A 16,303-nucleotide genomic window follows, 5' to 3' on the forward strand; every position below is an offset into this window, starting at 1 on the left:
CGACAGTGCATTGAGTCTGCTTTGCCAACATTTGCTACAAAATATGCAGATGGTCTGTACTTTATTTAGATTATATTGCACAAAATGAGAAACTTTTTAAACTATGTGCCTTCTTTTTTTCTTTTTTGCTAAAAATCGAGAATCCAGTTTCAAACCTTCCATCTGGGGCCCCATCCACATATCACAGCGTATGAGATACATAAAGTCCTACTATAGTACAGTACATATACAATCTTTAAACTAAGATAACAGCTCTGAGGTCTATATCACCATTTTCAATAAATCTTTACCTACAAATATTGAACAAATCTCTACTATAGCTGTACAAAAAAAAGTTTGCTTTTTCTTTTTTAAAACCACAAGGCCTTTAGATGCAAGGATTATTTTAAAATTTTAATCCTTTTTAAACCAGGACATAACGTACCAACATACTTGCATGCTAAAAAAGAGGGGGAAAAAAAGGAAATCAAAAGGGAAGAAGTGCCTGAAAGTCTTACTGAAAAAACACAGCAAGAATGTTCCCTTTTCACTGTACAAAAATACGCCTGAAAATATATTAATTTTTAAAAAAGACTGAGGTCTGTTATGTATCAAAAATGTTTCAATACCTTTTGTACTGAGGTCTAGGCTGTCTGGTATTCAATCAAGGAGGTATAAGGGAACGAGTTACAAAAAAAAAGTTGGCAAGTAGAAATCACATTTGTAAAACCATAAACAATTTGATCTGAAAAGTAAACTCTGATCTTAAGTCAGTTCACAGTTTTTTTTTTTTGTAAGCGTTTGTACAGTCTGCATTTTTTCAAGCTCCCTGCAGTTTTGTTAAGAATCGGATGCATAGAAGACATCAGTTTTCTCCCTCCAAAAACATAAAATAAAATAAAAAAGTTGCAATGGTCCCTTTTTTGTTTTTGTGTTTGTCAAAAAAAAAAAAAATCGCCAGTTCTTTAAGATCTTTTAAGGAAAAAAAAAAAAATCTCCAACCAACTCCCTAGCGTAATAGTTGTGCTGCCAAAGGGTCCTCTGCAGACGTCTTCCAGACTTCAAAGACCGACAAGCTTCCAACAGCGCCTTCCGGAGCGGGTCCTCCCTCCCCTCCCCCGCCCCGTCCCCGCCGCCTTTGTTGCAATCACGAATTTCAGGAAAAAGAAATAGTAATTACAAAAACACATTTTTTGGGGGGGGAAAAATCACAACTCCAGACTAGGTATGCAACTACCTTGAGACACGATAAAGGAAGGGAAGGGGACAAAAAAAGGACAGGAAAAATGTTTAAAAACTACTCATTTCACTTTAACTCCACCAAAATTTTCATCATCTTTTCCAAATTCTGTGTCACGACATCACATCAATATCAGCATCTTCTTCTCTCCCCTCCACCCTACCACCACCACCATCAACACCATAATCATCATCCTGACCACCACGACTTGCTCCCAAGGAACCCTGCTCTGCACCCGCCGAGAGAAAGAGCGAGAAGCGGGGCGCCCCTCTCAATACGTGAACACCAGGTCGGAGAAGTTCGCCTCCAGCCAGTCCCCCGCGATCATCTCGCTCAGCTCGGGCGTGCAGTAGTCGGGGAACTCGAAGTGGGAGCCCAGGCTGCCCTCGCTGAACGAATCCAAATCCTTATCCACCAGAGACAGGGACAGGTTCCCGGCCGCCGCGCCGCCCCCCAGCTGCTGCTCGCTGGCGCTGTGCGCGCTTTGGGAGAAATTCAAGCTCAGGTCGAACATCAGGTCGTCGGCGTCGTCGCCGCCGCTGCTGCTGCTGCTGCTGCTGCTGCCGCTGCTGCTGCTGGACGAGGAGGACGAGGAGGTGGAGACGGAGCGCGAGGACGCGGGCGACAGCGCGGGCTGGGCGAGCGGCGGCGGGTGCTGCTTGGTGATGTTCTTGAAGCTGTAGTAGAGGCGGCTGCCGCCCCCGGCGCCCGAGGTGGCGCCGGCCCGCACCTCGTCGTAGAGGCTCGCGCCCTCGGGGGACTCGGCCGAGCTGCTCAGCGTGGGGCTGGCGGGCACTTTGGCGACATTGTAGCGTCTCAGCAGCTGCGGCGGCTGCTGCCCCGGCGGCTGCAGGAGCTGCGCGTGCGGCGGCTCGTCGTCGTCCTCGTCCGCCTCCTGCTTGATCCGCAGCTGCAGCTCGTCGTCGTCGTCGTCGTCGTCGTCGTCTTCGTCCAGGAACACGCACTTGACCGTCTTGCCCGCGCCGCCGCCGCCCGCGCCGCCCGCGCGCAGGCTGCCGAGCACGTAGTCGTCGCCCGCGCCGCCGCAGTCCCCGGGCTGGGCCGCCTTGCCCGCGCCCGCCTTGGCGCCGCTGGCCGCGGGGGCCGCGGGGGCCTTGAGCTTGCTGCATTTCTTGCTCGAGCCCTTGGAGGTCTTGGCGCCGCCGGCGCCGCCGCCCGCGCCCCCGCCGCCGCCGCCCGCCGCGCTCTTCTCGGGGCTCTGGCTGGCGCTGGGCTTGGCCGAGGGGTCCATTTTGGGCTTTTTCCGGGGCCGGTACTTGTAGTCGGGGTAGTCGGCCATGTGCTTGAGCCGCAGCCGCTCCGCCTCCCGGATGAACGGGATCTTCTCGCTGTCCTTCAGCATTTTCCACCGCTTGCCCAGCCTCTTGGAGATCTCGGCGTTATGCATGTCCGGAGACTGCTCCATGATCTTCCTGCGCTCGATCTTGGACCACACCATGAACGCGTTCATCGGCCGCTTGATGTGGCCCGACGCCGTCTTGCACCAGTCCGGGTCGCTCTCGTCCAGGGCCACCGGGCTGCAAGCCATGAATTCGCCCTCCTCCGTGTCCAGCGCCTCCCGGGGCAGGTTGCTCTCCGCTTCCAAGCTCTCCGCCTGCTGCACCATGATCCGCTGCGGGGCTGGGAGCTCCAACCCGGGCCGCTCGGTCTCGTGCGGAGATCCCCCTCCCCCTCTCGCCCCTCCACCTTCCCGGGCAAGTTGCAAAGTCCTCGGCACCCCGCGTCCGCGGCTCCCCCCCTCCCCCCCCCCCCCCCTTCCAGGCTGCACACAGCGGCTGCGGCGGCTTCGGCGGCGACGGCCGCCCGCGCGCGGGGAGCTGCGGCCGCGAGGGGAGAGGTGGCGGCGGCGGCGGTGGCGGCGGCGGTCGGAGCAGCCCGGGACCCCTCTCTCCGGCTCGTGGCTCCCGCCCCAAGCGCCGGACCCCAAGCACTCCCAGGCGCGCGCGCTCCTTCTGCAAAAAGTTGAGGGCTCTCTCCCAACTAGTTATCAGGGTGTCATATGGGTGACATCACTCCCCGGGCCAGCCAATGGCTGGGGGCCGGCTCCGCCCATCTCCCTTTATTAACTCCTCGGCCCCTCCCCCTTTACCCCACCCTCGGGGCTGCTTTGCATAGATGGGGGTGGGGGAGGAGGCATGTCTAGAAATATGTTATTTTTAAAAAATCCGCGTGTGCGCACAGATGCGCTTCTCCCCGGGATGCTCAGGAGCCGCGCACCGCTCCGCGACGAGCGGGCGCCCCGGGCTAGTCCAGGCGCCGGCGCGAACCGAGGACCAGGTCCCGGGAGAGGCCCGGCTCCCCTTTGTGCCCGGTCCCCGGGAGGCCCGTCGGTGTGAGCAGACGGGGCGCGCTCACTCTCCGTGTGCACACACCCGGGCGCGCGCACAACCTGAGGTGGCGAGCGCAGCCCGGCCCGCCCCGGGCGGGCACAGCTGCTCCCCGCCGCGCCCCCGGGGGGCTCGGCCGCTCCCCGGCTCGGCGCGCGGCCTGAGCCCGCCAGGGGAGCCCGCTGCGCCCCCGGCCGACAGAAGGTGGCGCTTTAACACAACACCTTCTCGGGGCACGTGGGCTTTTTCCTCCTTTTCCCTTCTCTAAGGCAAAGGAATCCATTTAAAACCCAAGAGGCTCTATTCTTCCTCCCCCGTTTGCATTTTCCGTTTTGTCCTTTTTCTTCGTAGGTTCTCCCTTCTCCGCGGTGTTTGGAGACGCTGCCGTGCGGGTTTGGCTGCGCCGGGCCCCCTGGCGCCCCGCCCCAGGAGGAGGCCGGAGTAACGGTCTGTGGGGCTTGGCCGGGCCGGGTCCTCGCGTTCAATCTGGCCACTCCCGAGGCTGGTTCAAAACCGGGTCCTGGGACCAGCCAGCTTCTGCACAGCCCCCGCCCATGCATCACTTGTCCCCCTCTCTCTCCTCTCCCGCCCCTCTCCCCGTCCCCTCCCCCCAGCTCCCTCACTCCTTCCCAGTCCTCTTCCTCTTTGTCCCCTCCCCCTTTCTCGGTCACCAGCGGCCCCGGAGCAGCCTCCTCCTGAAATCTAGCAACGAGCTGGCACGCCTTCTGGGTTGCTCGCTATTTTAGCAGAACCGCATAGACCACAGAGAAAACCAGGTGCGTCCCAAGGTTCAAATCGAAATATTTCCTGCGTCTGTGAAAAGGTGGGACGGACTGCTCTTAGAACGTCGACGCAGTGAGCAGGCTGGCCCGTCGATCTTGCTGTGCTACTTCCAAACCCGTTTTTCTTTGTGTTTCTTTATTTAGTCCCTGCTACCCATCTATGGATATTCTCAGGGCAATTAAAAGAAAAGTGCCGCTCCCTCTTCACTGTCTGTCGTCATCCGTGTCTTCACACCCTCCAGCGCAGGGCAGCTGGCAACTTTTGCATAGTTCTGAGATTCTGCCCGGAGTATTTCACGAGAGAAGTCAGCTGCTTAAGACTAGTAGAATTACCCAAACCCGCTTCGTTTCAGGCGCCCTCCTTGCAAATAATGCTGCATTACCTAAACATTACATTTTTTTTTTTTTGAAGACTTCAGTAACATAAAATGGTACCAGGTTTTCACAGATCGTTATTTGAAAAATATCACCGCCATCATTATACTCTCTCCCCCATATTCATCTTAACGAAAAACAATGCATCAGGTACTTGTAATATTCAGACCAAGCATGTTGGCAGATTTTTTTTTTTTTTTTAGGGTCGTGGAGACCAAAAGAATTTACAGTCATTCATACCGCTGGTCTGAAGTCTGAAGATGTGTAAAACCCAAGGCGGTGTGTGAAAATTCATCTTCACTCCTGCAAGGCAAGCACTGCATCTTGTTTCTCCCCGACCTCGCACACCTCCCGGCTATTCCAGCTGTCTATCGGGAACACCACCAGAGGAGGGTGTGGACTGAATGGCCAATCTACACCCCTCTTCCCCCAACACGGGACAAATCGACACTCTAGCTAGAGGGCTTGAAATAATTGAGCTCAGTGGCGTTATTTTCATGCAAACTATCAGGGCACCTAGCATTTTAGACTCTGAAAGAGAATGCATTTGAAAATCTTTGGCAAATTCAATATTTATTTGCCTTCACTCTATAGCAAAAATCGTGTTTAACTTTAGAATGAGAATTATATGCGTATAGTAGGACTGAGAAATAATGGGGTTTATTCTCATAGCGCTATGATCTTCTTAGAGGAAATATAAGTTAAAGTTTGCTTTTTCAAATAAGAAATAATTTCTGTTGAAAGAAAGATGGGTCATTTGATGGAGAAGATAAAGCCAGAGTAAGCGGGGTGTTTATTAGTGTGAGGGCAGGCGATGACGAGGGGAGCTAAGTGTGTGAGTTGATGTCTTTCAATAAACCGGTTGCAGAGATGGGAGGTGGTTGAGCGGCCTTGCTGGTGTGTATAAGAATGTATTAGAGCACGTTTCTCCCTCTCTCCCATAGGCAGGGTAACACAGTTTTCAGAAAGGATTAACTAGATTGCTACTTTGTAGCGTGGATCCGCCCCACTATTTACTGTGAGGGAATTTTGTGAAGACTTGGAGTGAGGGAAGGAAAAGAAAACTAAATAACTCATCTGTATACTTTTTTTTTTGTTTGCTTCCTAAGAGAAAATGTTAAAAAAGATAGCAAGTATAACATTTTTTAAAGAGAAATGGGAACACGTTTGAGACCTGCATGCTTAGAGGAACAGTATTTATTCATGGCAAAAGATGTTTGCAATATCTGCAGTGACCAACTATTTAAGGGAATTTTAAGCTAACAAATAGAAAATGTGGCCTTTTCTAATGATACACCTCTTGAAAGTTTAATTTGGTAAAAATGGGCATTTATCTGCTATTTTTTAGACCACTGTATATCAGACTTAGGCCCTTCAGTCATCTTTTTACAGCCAATATACACTCCATTTTTATGTGTATATCTATCTGTGTACTTAGTGATAAGCAAGATATGCAATTTTCCTCGCAATAGATGTTGTTGGATCTATAATTAATGTTCAGAATCTTAAGATTTACACTTGATTAGAGCCACAAGTGGCTATTTTTATGGTTATTTATTTATTTATGTATTTACTTTGAGGAAGATGAACCCTGAGCTAAAATCCGCTGCCAATCCTCTTCTATTTTATTTATTTATTTATTTATTTTGCTGAGGAAGACTGGCCCTGAGCTAACATCTGTGCCTATCTTCTTCTATTTTAGATGTGTGATGCCTGCCACAGCATGGCTTGATAAGCAGTGCTAGGTCCACACGTGGAATTGGAACCGGTGAAGGGACAACCTCAGAAGCGCTGCGTGCAAACTTAACTGGTAGGCCACCGAGCCAGCACCTATGGTTGTTATTATCTTTTTACAATTTCATCTTTTAAAAAAAACTTCATTTGTAAGGACTATTATATAAAAGGGTAAGATATTCTACAAAGTCTCTCAAAATTGTGATAACACGAGAACAAATATGAAATGTTCCTTTTACTTCTGAAAAAGAAACATTGTGCCAAGCAGATAATATGCTAAAAATATCACTGGGTAAATATCCCACTCATTGAATTGAATGTGCCACTTTTAGAACTATTCTGAGGATGACATGCATTTCCCAATGGCTGAAAGATGCTACCTGGAGGACGCTCCTTGTCTTCTCTCTTGACCTGCTCTCCCGGAAGGAGATCCTCTGCTCCTCCACATTCAGCTACATCTTTAGATCTCTGCCTCATACCTGAATCCCAAGTTTGGATCTGAATGTCTTTTGTCTTCTGGACATTCCCCCTTGAGTGTCCCTCAGATGTAGTAATGAGTATAAATTGATTCGCCTTACCTTATGTGCCCGTGCACACACACACACACCCATGCTTCACTGCTACACTTTGTGTATTTCCTAACTTGGTGAAACATAATGCAACATACATGTTGATTAAAATAGGAATGTGGAAGCCATCTCAGAATCATTACCTCACACACACTTACTGAAACACTGAAATCTCCATAAGTGAATATTTTTGTCTCAAAGAATTCCACAAGGCTTGAGTTCTTTCACTGCATCCAGATGTCAGGTGCGATGCTGTGAGGACACCTGAGCACCACACACACTGCCAGTGACTGTCAGTACCCTGTGTGGCTCTCCAGAACGCACTTCAGTAGCTATGTTCTCACTCATTTGTTCTCCCAACCACCCAGCCAGGAGTGTGCTCCACGGAAGCATGAGCAGCAGGGCGGCAGAGCACAGGGCAAGGGTGCCGACCCTTATAAAACACATTTACATCATGACCAGTGCACACGCTATGCACATGCAAAACAGAAACCCACATGGCACAAATCAATCTCTCTCCTTAAGTGCTGTTCAGGCTATTTTCTATTCCATTTCTTTAAATGCTGTTGGTTAAACTCACTGAATTCCTATTAACGAGGTGTTATTGATGTTTGAAAAACACTGGCTTCTATGTTGAGAGCTAAGACTCTGGAAAATTCTCCCTTGGGTTGAAAATTCTGAATTCTGTTTCCAGCACCTTTTTCTTTTTTTTTTTTTTTTTTTGGTTGATCTCGTCTTGTAGCACTTGACTTTTGTTTAATAATAACATAAAAAAATTCACAGATCCACTGACTCTGAAATTCATATCTTGTCCTTTTTTATTATTCATATGAGCTATATATTCTTTTTTTTAAAAAAATAGACTTTACTTTTTAGAGCAGTTTTAGGTTCACAATTGAGTGGAAAGCATGGTGAGTTCCCATTTATCCCCTGTCCGCACACACTCACAGCCTCCCCTACTGTGGACATACCCTGCCAAAGTGGTCCATTTGCTGCAACTGGTGAACCTACATCAACACATCATAATCACCCAAAGTGCATGGTTTACACTAGGGCTCACTCTTGCTTTGTACATTCGATGGATGCGGACAAATGGATAATGATAGGTATCCACCATTGTTGCGTCATACAGAATAATTCTACTGCCCTGAATATCCTTTGTGTTCTCCCCTAAAAATCATCCCCTTTTCCCCAACCTCTGGCAACCACAGATAATTTTACTGTCTCCATAGTTTTGACTTTTCCAGAATGTCTTATGGTTGCAATCATACAGTATGCAGCCTTTTCAGATTTGCTTCTTTCACTCAGTAATGTGCATTTAAGGTTCCTTATGGCTTGATAGCTCATTTCTTTTTAGTGCTGAGTAAGATTCTAGTGTCTGGATGTACTACAGTTTATTTATCCACTTAGTTCTGGAAGGGCATCTTAGCTGCTTCTAAGTTTTGGCAATTATGAATAAAGCTGCTATAAACATTCATAGGATGGTTTTTATGTGGATATAAGTTTTCAGGTTTTTTTGGTAAATACCAAGGAGCAGGATTATTGGATCATTGTGGTAAGAGTATGTGTAGTTTTATAAGAAACTGCCAGGGGCCGGCCCTGGGGCTGAGTGGCTAAGCTTGTGCACTCCGCTCTGTCGGCCCAGGGTTTCGCCAGTTCGGATCCTGGGTGCAGACATGGCACCGTTCATCAAGCCACACTGAGGTGGTGTCTCACATAGCACAACTAAAGGCACTCACAACTAGAATATACAACTACGTACTAGGGGGCTTTGGGGAGAAGAATAAAAAAAAAAAAAAAGAAGATTGGCAACTGTTGTTAGCTCAGGTGCCAATCTTTAAAAAAAAAAAAGAAAGAAACTGCCAGACCATCTTCCAAAGTGGCTGTACCATTTTTCATTCCACCAGCAATGAATGAGAGTTCCTGTTGCTCCATATCCTCGCCAGCATTTGGTACCGTCAGTGTTCTGGATTTGGGCCATTGTAATAGGTGTATAGTGGTGTCTCATTGTGGTTTTAATTGCAATTCCCTACTGACATCTGATGTGGACCATCTTTTCATATGCTTCTTACCATCTGTGTATCTTCTTTGATGAGGTGTCTGCGAAGTCTTGCGCCCATGTTTAACTAAGATTGTTCATTTTCTTATTGTTGAGTTGTAAGAATTCCCTGTATATTTTGGACAATAGTCTTCTGTCAGGTTTTTCTTTTGCAGGTTCTTTTCCCCAGTCTGTGGTTTGTCTTCTCGTTTGCTTGACAGTGTCTTTTACGTGAGTTACTTTCCCCCTCCTGTTTCTCAGTTTTCTCATTTGTAAAATGGGATAAAAGTCACTACATCATAGAATTGTTATGACAATCAGATACAAGTGCTTACAACAGTGCCTACACATTGTAAGATGCCCGCAAGTGTCATTCTTGTTCTTACTTTCTTAACCTTTCTTTCTCCGATGCCTAAAGTAGGTCCTGACACAGTAGCTAGTCTGTAAAATGTCCAAGGAGGAGATGAATTTTCATATTCATTCACACCACCCACTTAGTTCAGTCAGTTCTCCCACCTAAATCGTTCCTAAACCCATTTTCTCCTGCCCATTCCTGCCCTCACTATGTACATGCAGGCTCTCTTCAATACTCTCCTGGAATTTTTTTTTTTTTTTAAAGATTTTGTTTGTCCTTCTTCTCTCCAAAGCTCCCCAGTACGTAGCTGTATGTATTTTAGTTGTGAGTCCTTCTAGTTGTGGTGCATGGGACGCTGCCTCAGCATGGCCTGATGAGTGGTGCTAGGTCCGCGACCAGGATTTGAACTGCTGAAACCCTGGGCTGCCGAAGCAGAGGGCGTGAGCTTAACCACTCGGCCGTGGGGCCAGCCCCTCTCCTGGAATTTTATCAACAGACACCAAACTCGTCTCCCTGTCGCCGCATGCAACCAGACTCTTCATTCCAATGTGCAACTGCGACCCTGGGACTCCCAACTTCATGTTCAGTGAGGCCCTTCACCCTTCAACAAAATCCACTCCCCTCTGCAATGCAAGGCATGTTTTCTTCCTTCTGCCTCTCTAACTTCATCTCTTTCACAATTAACAAAGACACAGAGCAGCATTAGGGCAGTGTAGCGTAGGGCAGTGGCTTTCAAACCTATTCTGACCGTGACCTGCCATATGAAATACATCTTTACATCATGACCCTGCACACATACACACTATACACAAATAAAACTGAAGCTAACTACGGGAGGGATGTTTGTGGTTCCAGATAAAGCTGTTTCACGTGTTCACACTGGTCCTATTAACCAGGCATTCGTTAGAACTTGATTTCTTTCGCAATTTAAACAAACCCTATTTTCATTAAAAATATATTAATTCAACTTCCACTTTTTTTTTTTTTTTTGAAAACCTGCTCTGGAAAAGATATTCAACTGGGCACCCCAGGGAATTTTTCTTTTATAAGTAAGGTAAATAACTGTTTCCTAAAAACAGGTATTTTTAGTGTTAGCTGAGCTGCCATATTACACGGCGCAGGCTGCTTTCTCAGTGGCTGTAGTTTTCCAACTGCCCAATGTATTGCTCCAGGAGAGGAAGGAGGGAGTGTAAGGGGTGGGGGTGGGGAGAAGGCTCTAGCACATTATGCTAATCCTTTCCCATCTGAACAAAAGAGAGAGACACAGGCTACAAGGATGTGGAGTGCACAGACTTGCGCTCTGTGACGGAAGGAGAGAGGACAGTGGTCCGCCCTCCCCAGAACTGAGAAGGCTGTTCTGGAGACTTCTCTCCCTTTTTTATCAGAATCTTTGTCTTACACATGAAATAAGAGGATATGGGTGGTTTTGTGTGTATGATTGTGAGTGTGTGTGTGTATTTATGGGAGTGTGAAATAAAAAGGAATGGATAGACAATTTTGAAAGTACACCTTTAAAATTCACCAAATCTGATTTCTTCACACATGGTTACCATCCTGGTCAGTGTGTCTTAATCTCATCTTAGAGAAAACATCCACATCAAGAGCTATGAATGTATCATTATTTTTGGTGACGTCCCCCAAGGAGGGGCATGGGGGAACTAGTGACTATCTTGCAAATGAGTGTCCAGTAGTTGTCAGGGATGTGGGAGGAAGGTGCCGACGAGTGGGCCTCGTCTTTAGTTTTTCTGACTCAGCAACTGAGCTGTGGCCTGTGCTTCGTTCTCTCTTCTCCCCATGAGCCCTGTAATCAACTAAGTCTTCCCTTAATTGTCTCCAGAACTCAGGTGTCTACTGTTGTTTTCTGTTCTGGCCTTTGCTAAATCAGTCACTCTTTCTCTCTGTCTCATATCTTTTTATGTTCAGAATAGCTAAGATCTTTTTTTATTTTCTTGCCTTGAAACATTTATATTATTTGTGTTATTCCTTTGGTATATGCAGAGCTATGTGGAGCCCCAGTAATTATTAAATTCTAAATAATCATAGCATGAATGAGAAATAGAGTGCGACAGAGCAAAGCTCTAGAGAGACGTGGGTTTGGCACCTTTCCTTGCAAAGGGCAGTCACTAATCTTCCTATGTGTGGTCTCCATTAGAGGAGCTGTTAGTTGCTGTGCAAAAGTGAAATAAAGGGCATCTAGTGGCAGGGGTAGGGGAGAAGGGACAGCAAGAGGACCCACACGTCCACTGACCTTGGAGACACACCTGTGCAGAGGGCAGAGTGATGGGACTGCGCCCTCTGTCAGGAAGACCGGACGGTCACCCTCTTCCTAATGGAACGTTTGGACCAGTGGATAACCACTTTGGGTATTGGTTTCCTCATCTGTTTGGGAAAATTTCAGACTTGATGTCTTCCAAGGTCATGTCTGCCTCTTACCACTTAGTTTTTACGCTTCTAAACACATCAATCTTAAAGAAATCCTAAACTAGGCGACATTATTTTGGTTTCATTCTCATAAGTCATATTTTTGACATCTATGGATTCATTATATTTTAAATATGGTCATTTAATTGCGACTCTAGTTCTTTATGGCATTTATTGTTTTTTCTTCCTCTGTTTCAAGGTAGCACATATTCATTGAAGAAATGTGGAGTGGGAGAAAGCAAAAAAAGAAATCAAAGTTACTTACATATATTCACAGCTAGCCTTTTGGTGCCTCTCCTTCGGTCTCAGTATTGTTCTTTCAACTACTTTAGTGTCAGGGTCGTAGAGACTTTGTACGCAGTCCGCACCCACTGCAGTTTGGCACCCTTCTCTGTCGTGGTGGATGCCCCTCCAGATGACCCGCTGGAGTTTCTTTTCAGCTGCTCTTTCTAGCTGTAAATGTCCCGTTATTTTCGAGAGTGACAGAGTCCTTCCAGGGCAGCTCCCTTCCAGTCTCCTTCCTCCACATCCGTCTGATTCATAGAAGCATCTGGAGAGCTTGCCCCATCAGATTCTGAGACGGTATGATGCGCTCGCCGCTGCCTGCTCTGCTCACTCTCCAGGGCAGCTCCAGGCAGGCCTGGCCTTCAGTTCTCCAGGTGAGAGTCACATGCCAGTTCCTATGCGCCCCGTCTCTCCTGAGCTCCCTCCCAGGCTGGAAATCCACAGAAAGGTGCTGGATCGCCTTGGCTTCTAGACAAAGCCTCCATAGACTGGTGAAGGGAAGATGAAGGCACTGCTTATCGGCCCAAGGACAGAGCTTCAAGCCAAAGAAGATTCTTCTCCAACCTTGAAATCAATGGAATTGTTCCTGCTAACTTTCAACTTGCTCAGTACCTGTGACACCTTTTTTACTGCTGATTTCTCCCTTCTGGAATGGGACTGTCTAGGCTAGACCTGTCCCACTGTTGTATTTCAGAAACAGATAACCTGTCTGGTTTCACGGGTTCACGGCTGGAAAGGAATTTTGCCTCAGGACAAATTATACCTCCAGTGTCACTCATACCTGAGCTAAATGACATTTAGATGAGATTTTGGACTTAGAGTTGATGCTGGAATGGGTAAAAACTTTGCCAGATATTGAGTTGGGGTGAGTGTATTTTGCATGTGAGAGGACGTGAGTTTTTATGAGCCAGAGATTGGCTGTGATGGATTAAACTGTGTTCACCCAAAATTCACATGTTAAAATCCTAACTCCCAGGACTTCAGATTGTGGCTCTGTCTGGAGATAGAATCTTTACAGATCAAGTTAAAATGAAGTTGTTAGTGTGGGTCTTAATCCAATTTGACTAGTGCTCTTATTAAAAGGGGAAATTTAGAGACAGAGACAGACATGCATAGAGGGAAGAAATGACGTGAGGAGACGTGATGAAGATGAAAATGGACAAGCCAAGGAGAGGGCCTGGAATAGATTTTCCATCAGCCCCCAGAGGGAACCAACCCTGCAGACACCTTGGTCTTGGACTTCCAGCTTCCAGAACTGTGAGAGAATAAATTTCTGCCGTTTAATCCACCCTGTTTGTGGTAACTTATTACAGCAGCCCCAGGAAATTAACACAGAGAGAGAGCAGAAGACCCAGAGAGCTCTCTTCTCATATACATTCTCTGTAAAGAATTTTGCCTGTTAGTGAATTTTTAGATTTCTCTTTTACAGGCAATGAGGCGATGGAGGGGGTGAGGGAAGGTCGCATTGTCACCAGTAACAGCACTTCCATGGTCTGTCTGTTGCTCACGGCCTTGAAATATACAGGCGCCATGTTGCCCCTTCGTAGGTTTGGGGTCTCAGGGAAAACTCCGTGTGGATTGAAAAAGTGTTACTTACATCGTATTCAGGCCAAAGGGGAACCTTAGTTAACTTAGGTAAGTCTAGGACCACAAGCTGCGCTGTGGAGGCGGCAATGCCTGGCTCTCCCTCAGTCCCATAGGCAGGGGAGGATGGTGGAGACAGTGCTTTGGGAGCACATGGACACAGTTTCTCAGTCGCATTCCCTGCCCACACCACCCATCTCAGGCAGAAATGTGGCTTCCTCCTTGCGATCCTGTAGCACGGTGTGCACCCCTTTGTTACACGATTTATCATGTTTACACCCCAATCTCCCCGAGGGACAATGGGGTCTGTGAGGGTAGGGACAAGTCTACTCACTCTGCCACCCCTAGGCTGGCCAAGAGAGGACAATGGGGAAGCCCTGAGGGGCTGAGGTTGGTCGTAAAGGAAGTGCCTCTGGGTTATTTATAAAGCCCTGTTTCAGTGCTAAGATGCTGGGATACAATGAAGTTCCTCCAGCCAGTGTCCCCGGTGTATTTTGGAGACAGGAACAGCTGGCAAGTACGAGAAAATTAATATGAAGTTCAGTTCACAAATGCTATTGTCACCATCACGGTGGGTGTTACAGGTAGATAATAAAAATAGTATCAGGGCTGAAAGAGAAGCCTTTCCTATTTGACCTCCAGTTCCTGAAAGGTTTTGCATGCTCATTTCCCATCACATGTACCCTGAAGTTCACCAAGTTCCTGGAACCTAGGGGGTGTTCAACTGCGCTTGGTTAAATGAACAAATGAGTAAAAGAGGAAGAAAACCCAGAGGTCGAAGTCACTTTGAGAGAGTGACAAGAGAAGGAGAAAGAAGAACAAAGGACCAGAAGGGGACACATGCTTCCCCTTTCTCTAGCTCACTGTTCTGTTTCTGCCTCATGTGGGACCCAGCTCACAGCCCAAGCTGCTGTACTTGGCATTTCAATGATATTCCTCACCTTGAACTTTGCTGTGATTTTCCCATGCAGTGCAGTTTGGTGCTTTCAGTATCTTACCAATATTGTAGTGAATTCACTCTTTCAGTGTTTTTCTCTTGCACAAGTCCACAGGGGTGGGCCTGGAGGAAATCCGGTGTAGCACCAAGTGTGTTGCATTTAGACACTCGCTTTGTCTCTGTTACTCAAGCGTTTTCCAACAAGGGAGCTCTAGCACCTCCATTCTCTTTCCCCAGGGATGAGTTTTTTGGGTATATTTCTCCCTCTCTCATGAAACAAGGTTCCTGGGGGCCCTGGAAAACTGTAAAGATCTATGCAAATTTACATATTGCAACATGTCATTATAGAATTTGAGGGAATTTCTTGAACCTTGAAAGTGGGCACTTTGAAGATGTCTCAAAGCAAATGTTGTGGTAGGTAATGGGAGAATGTCTCCAGGATGAGTCTAGAAATAAGTCTGGGAGTGAAATGGGGACGTCCTCGTGCCCATCCACCCTTTCCCCCAGTATGCTCCATGGAGCCAGGGAACAAACAGACCATTGGTCTGATTTAAGGTGGAGTGCCTTACCTTCGAGAGGGAAGAGTGATCGTGTCACAGTTTTAAAATAGCTTTTATAGTCCCCAAGGCTGGATGAGTATCTCTTCCTGCAGTTCTCTCACTCCATTTCTTGGAGCAATGACGTAGTTGGTCTATGCATATTTAATATTTTTCCAAGGACTTAGATGTGTCATTCTTAATACCAGATGGCGTGCCTCTATTTACCCCCTTGTAAGCAGAGAGCAAGGAGCTATTTCATAGTATTCTGGATGAATAAATGACAGTGTAAGTGAAATACTGGTGCGTATATTTTTGGTTCTAAGAGTGAAGAATAGGCTCTGAGGCTTAAAGGGAGAGATATTTATAGTATTTCCTGGTCATACAGTTACTTGCTCAGCTACCTCAGCTGTGGCTTGTTTATTGTGTTAGTGCTAATGACAGCAACACTATAGAATCCCGTTATACCCTGTACAAAAACAGTTAGCTCTTCTATATTACATGTTTGAGACCAAGTACATGGTAGGTATAAAAACTACTCCATTGACATAAATCAAGTCTAAATTTGGCCATATTTTCCAGAGTGAAACACGAGAATCATGCAAACTGCACCCCTCTCCCCCCACCCGCTGCACACACACAGAAACGGTCTGCCTTCAATCGAAAGACAATGTATAGCATCCAGTTTGCCTATTTATGAAAAAAGAGAAGTACATATTCTTCTTACAATGATATTCCTTATTAATTGGTTGGAGCCACTGATTGAAAATTTTAAGTGCTAAGTATTCTGTGTTGTATGTACAGGACACTTCTTTTCGGGTGTGACAGGGACAGCACTGTCGGCGCACTTCCATGCACTGCGCTCTGAAATTTACAAGTACGCTGCCAAGTATTTAGCACATAAAACTTTGATTCAGAAGTTCCGACTTTATGGCTTTGACTCTCTACTTACTAAAGTTGTGTACTTGGACTAGGCACTTATTCTGGATGAGCCTCGGTTTCATCACTGGAAAGTGGCTCAGTCCCTCCCACCTATCCCCAAGGTGACTGGGAGGTTGAGAAGTACTTTATGAAGCTTCTGTACGATTATAAAGGCTTTGTACAAAAATGGTCCAAGACA

At 46.9% G+C, this 16,303-nt stretch overlaps 1 protein-coding gene across 1 annotated transcript; it reads right to left on the reverse strand.

The window, feature by feature from the left end:
- Positions 1-1,490: 1,490 nt before the first annotated feature.
- On the reverse strand, positions 1,491-2,918 carry SOX11 (SRY-box transcription factor 11). Its single transcript, XM_046660122.1, has one exon. It carries the CDS (start codon positions 2,844-2,846, stop codon positions 1,491-1,493), a length of 1,356 nt encoding a protein of 451 aa, XP_046516078.1. The 5' UTR covers positions 2,847-2,918.
- Positions 2,919-16,303: the final 13,385 nt, after the last annotated feature.

Source organism: Equus quagga, chromosome 5 (genome assembly GCF_021613505.1).
Source record: "Equus quagga isolate Etosha38 chromosome 5, UCLA_HA_Equagga_1.0, whole genome shotgun sequence".
Taxonomy (NCBI): domain Eukaryota; kingdom Metazoa; phylum Chordata; class Mammalia; order Perissodactyla; family Equidae; genus Equus; species Equus quagga.

Bases quoted from the DNA above. Each gene is read 5' to 3' on its own strand.
- SOX11 (XM_046660122.1), bottom strand. From the start codon at position 2,846: ATGGTGCAGCAGGCGGAGAGCTTGGAAGCGGAGAGCAACCTGCCCCGG.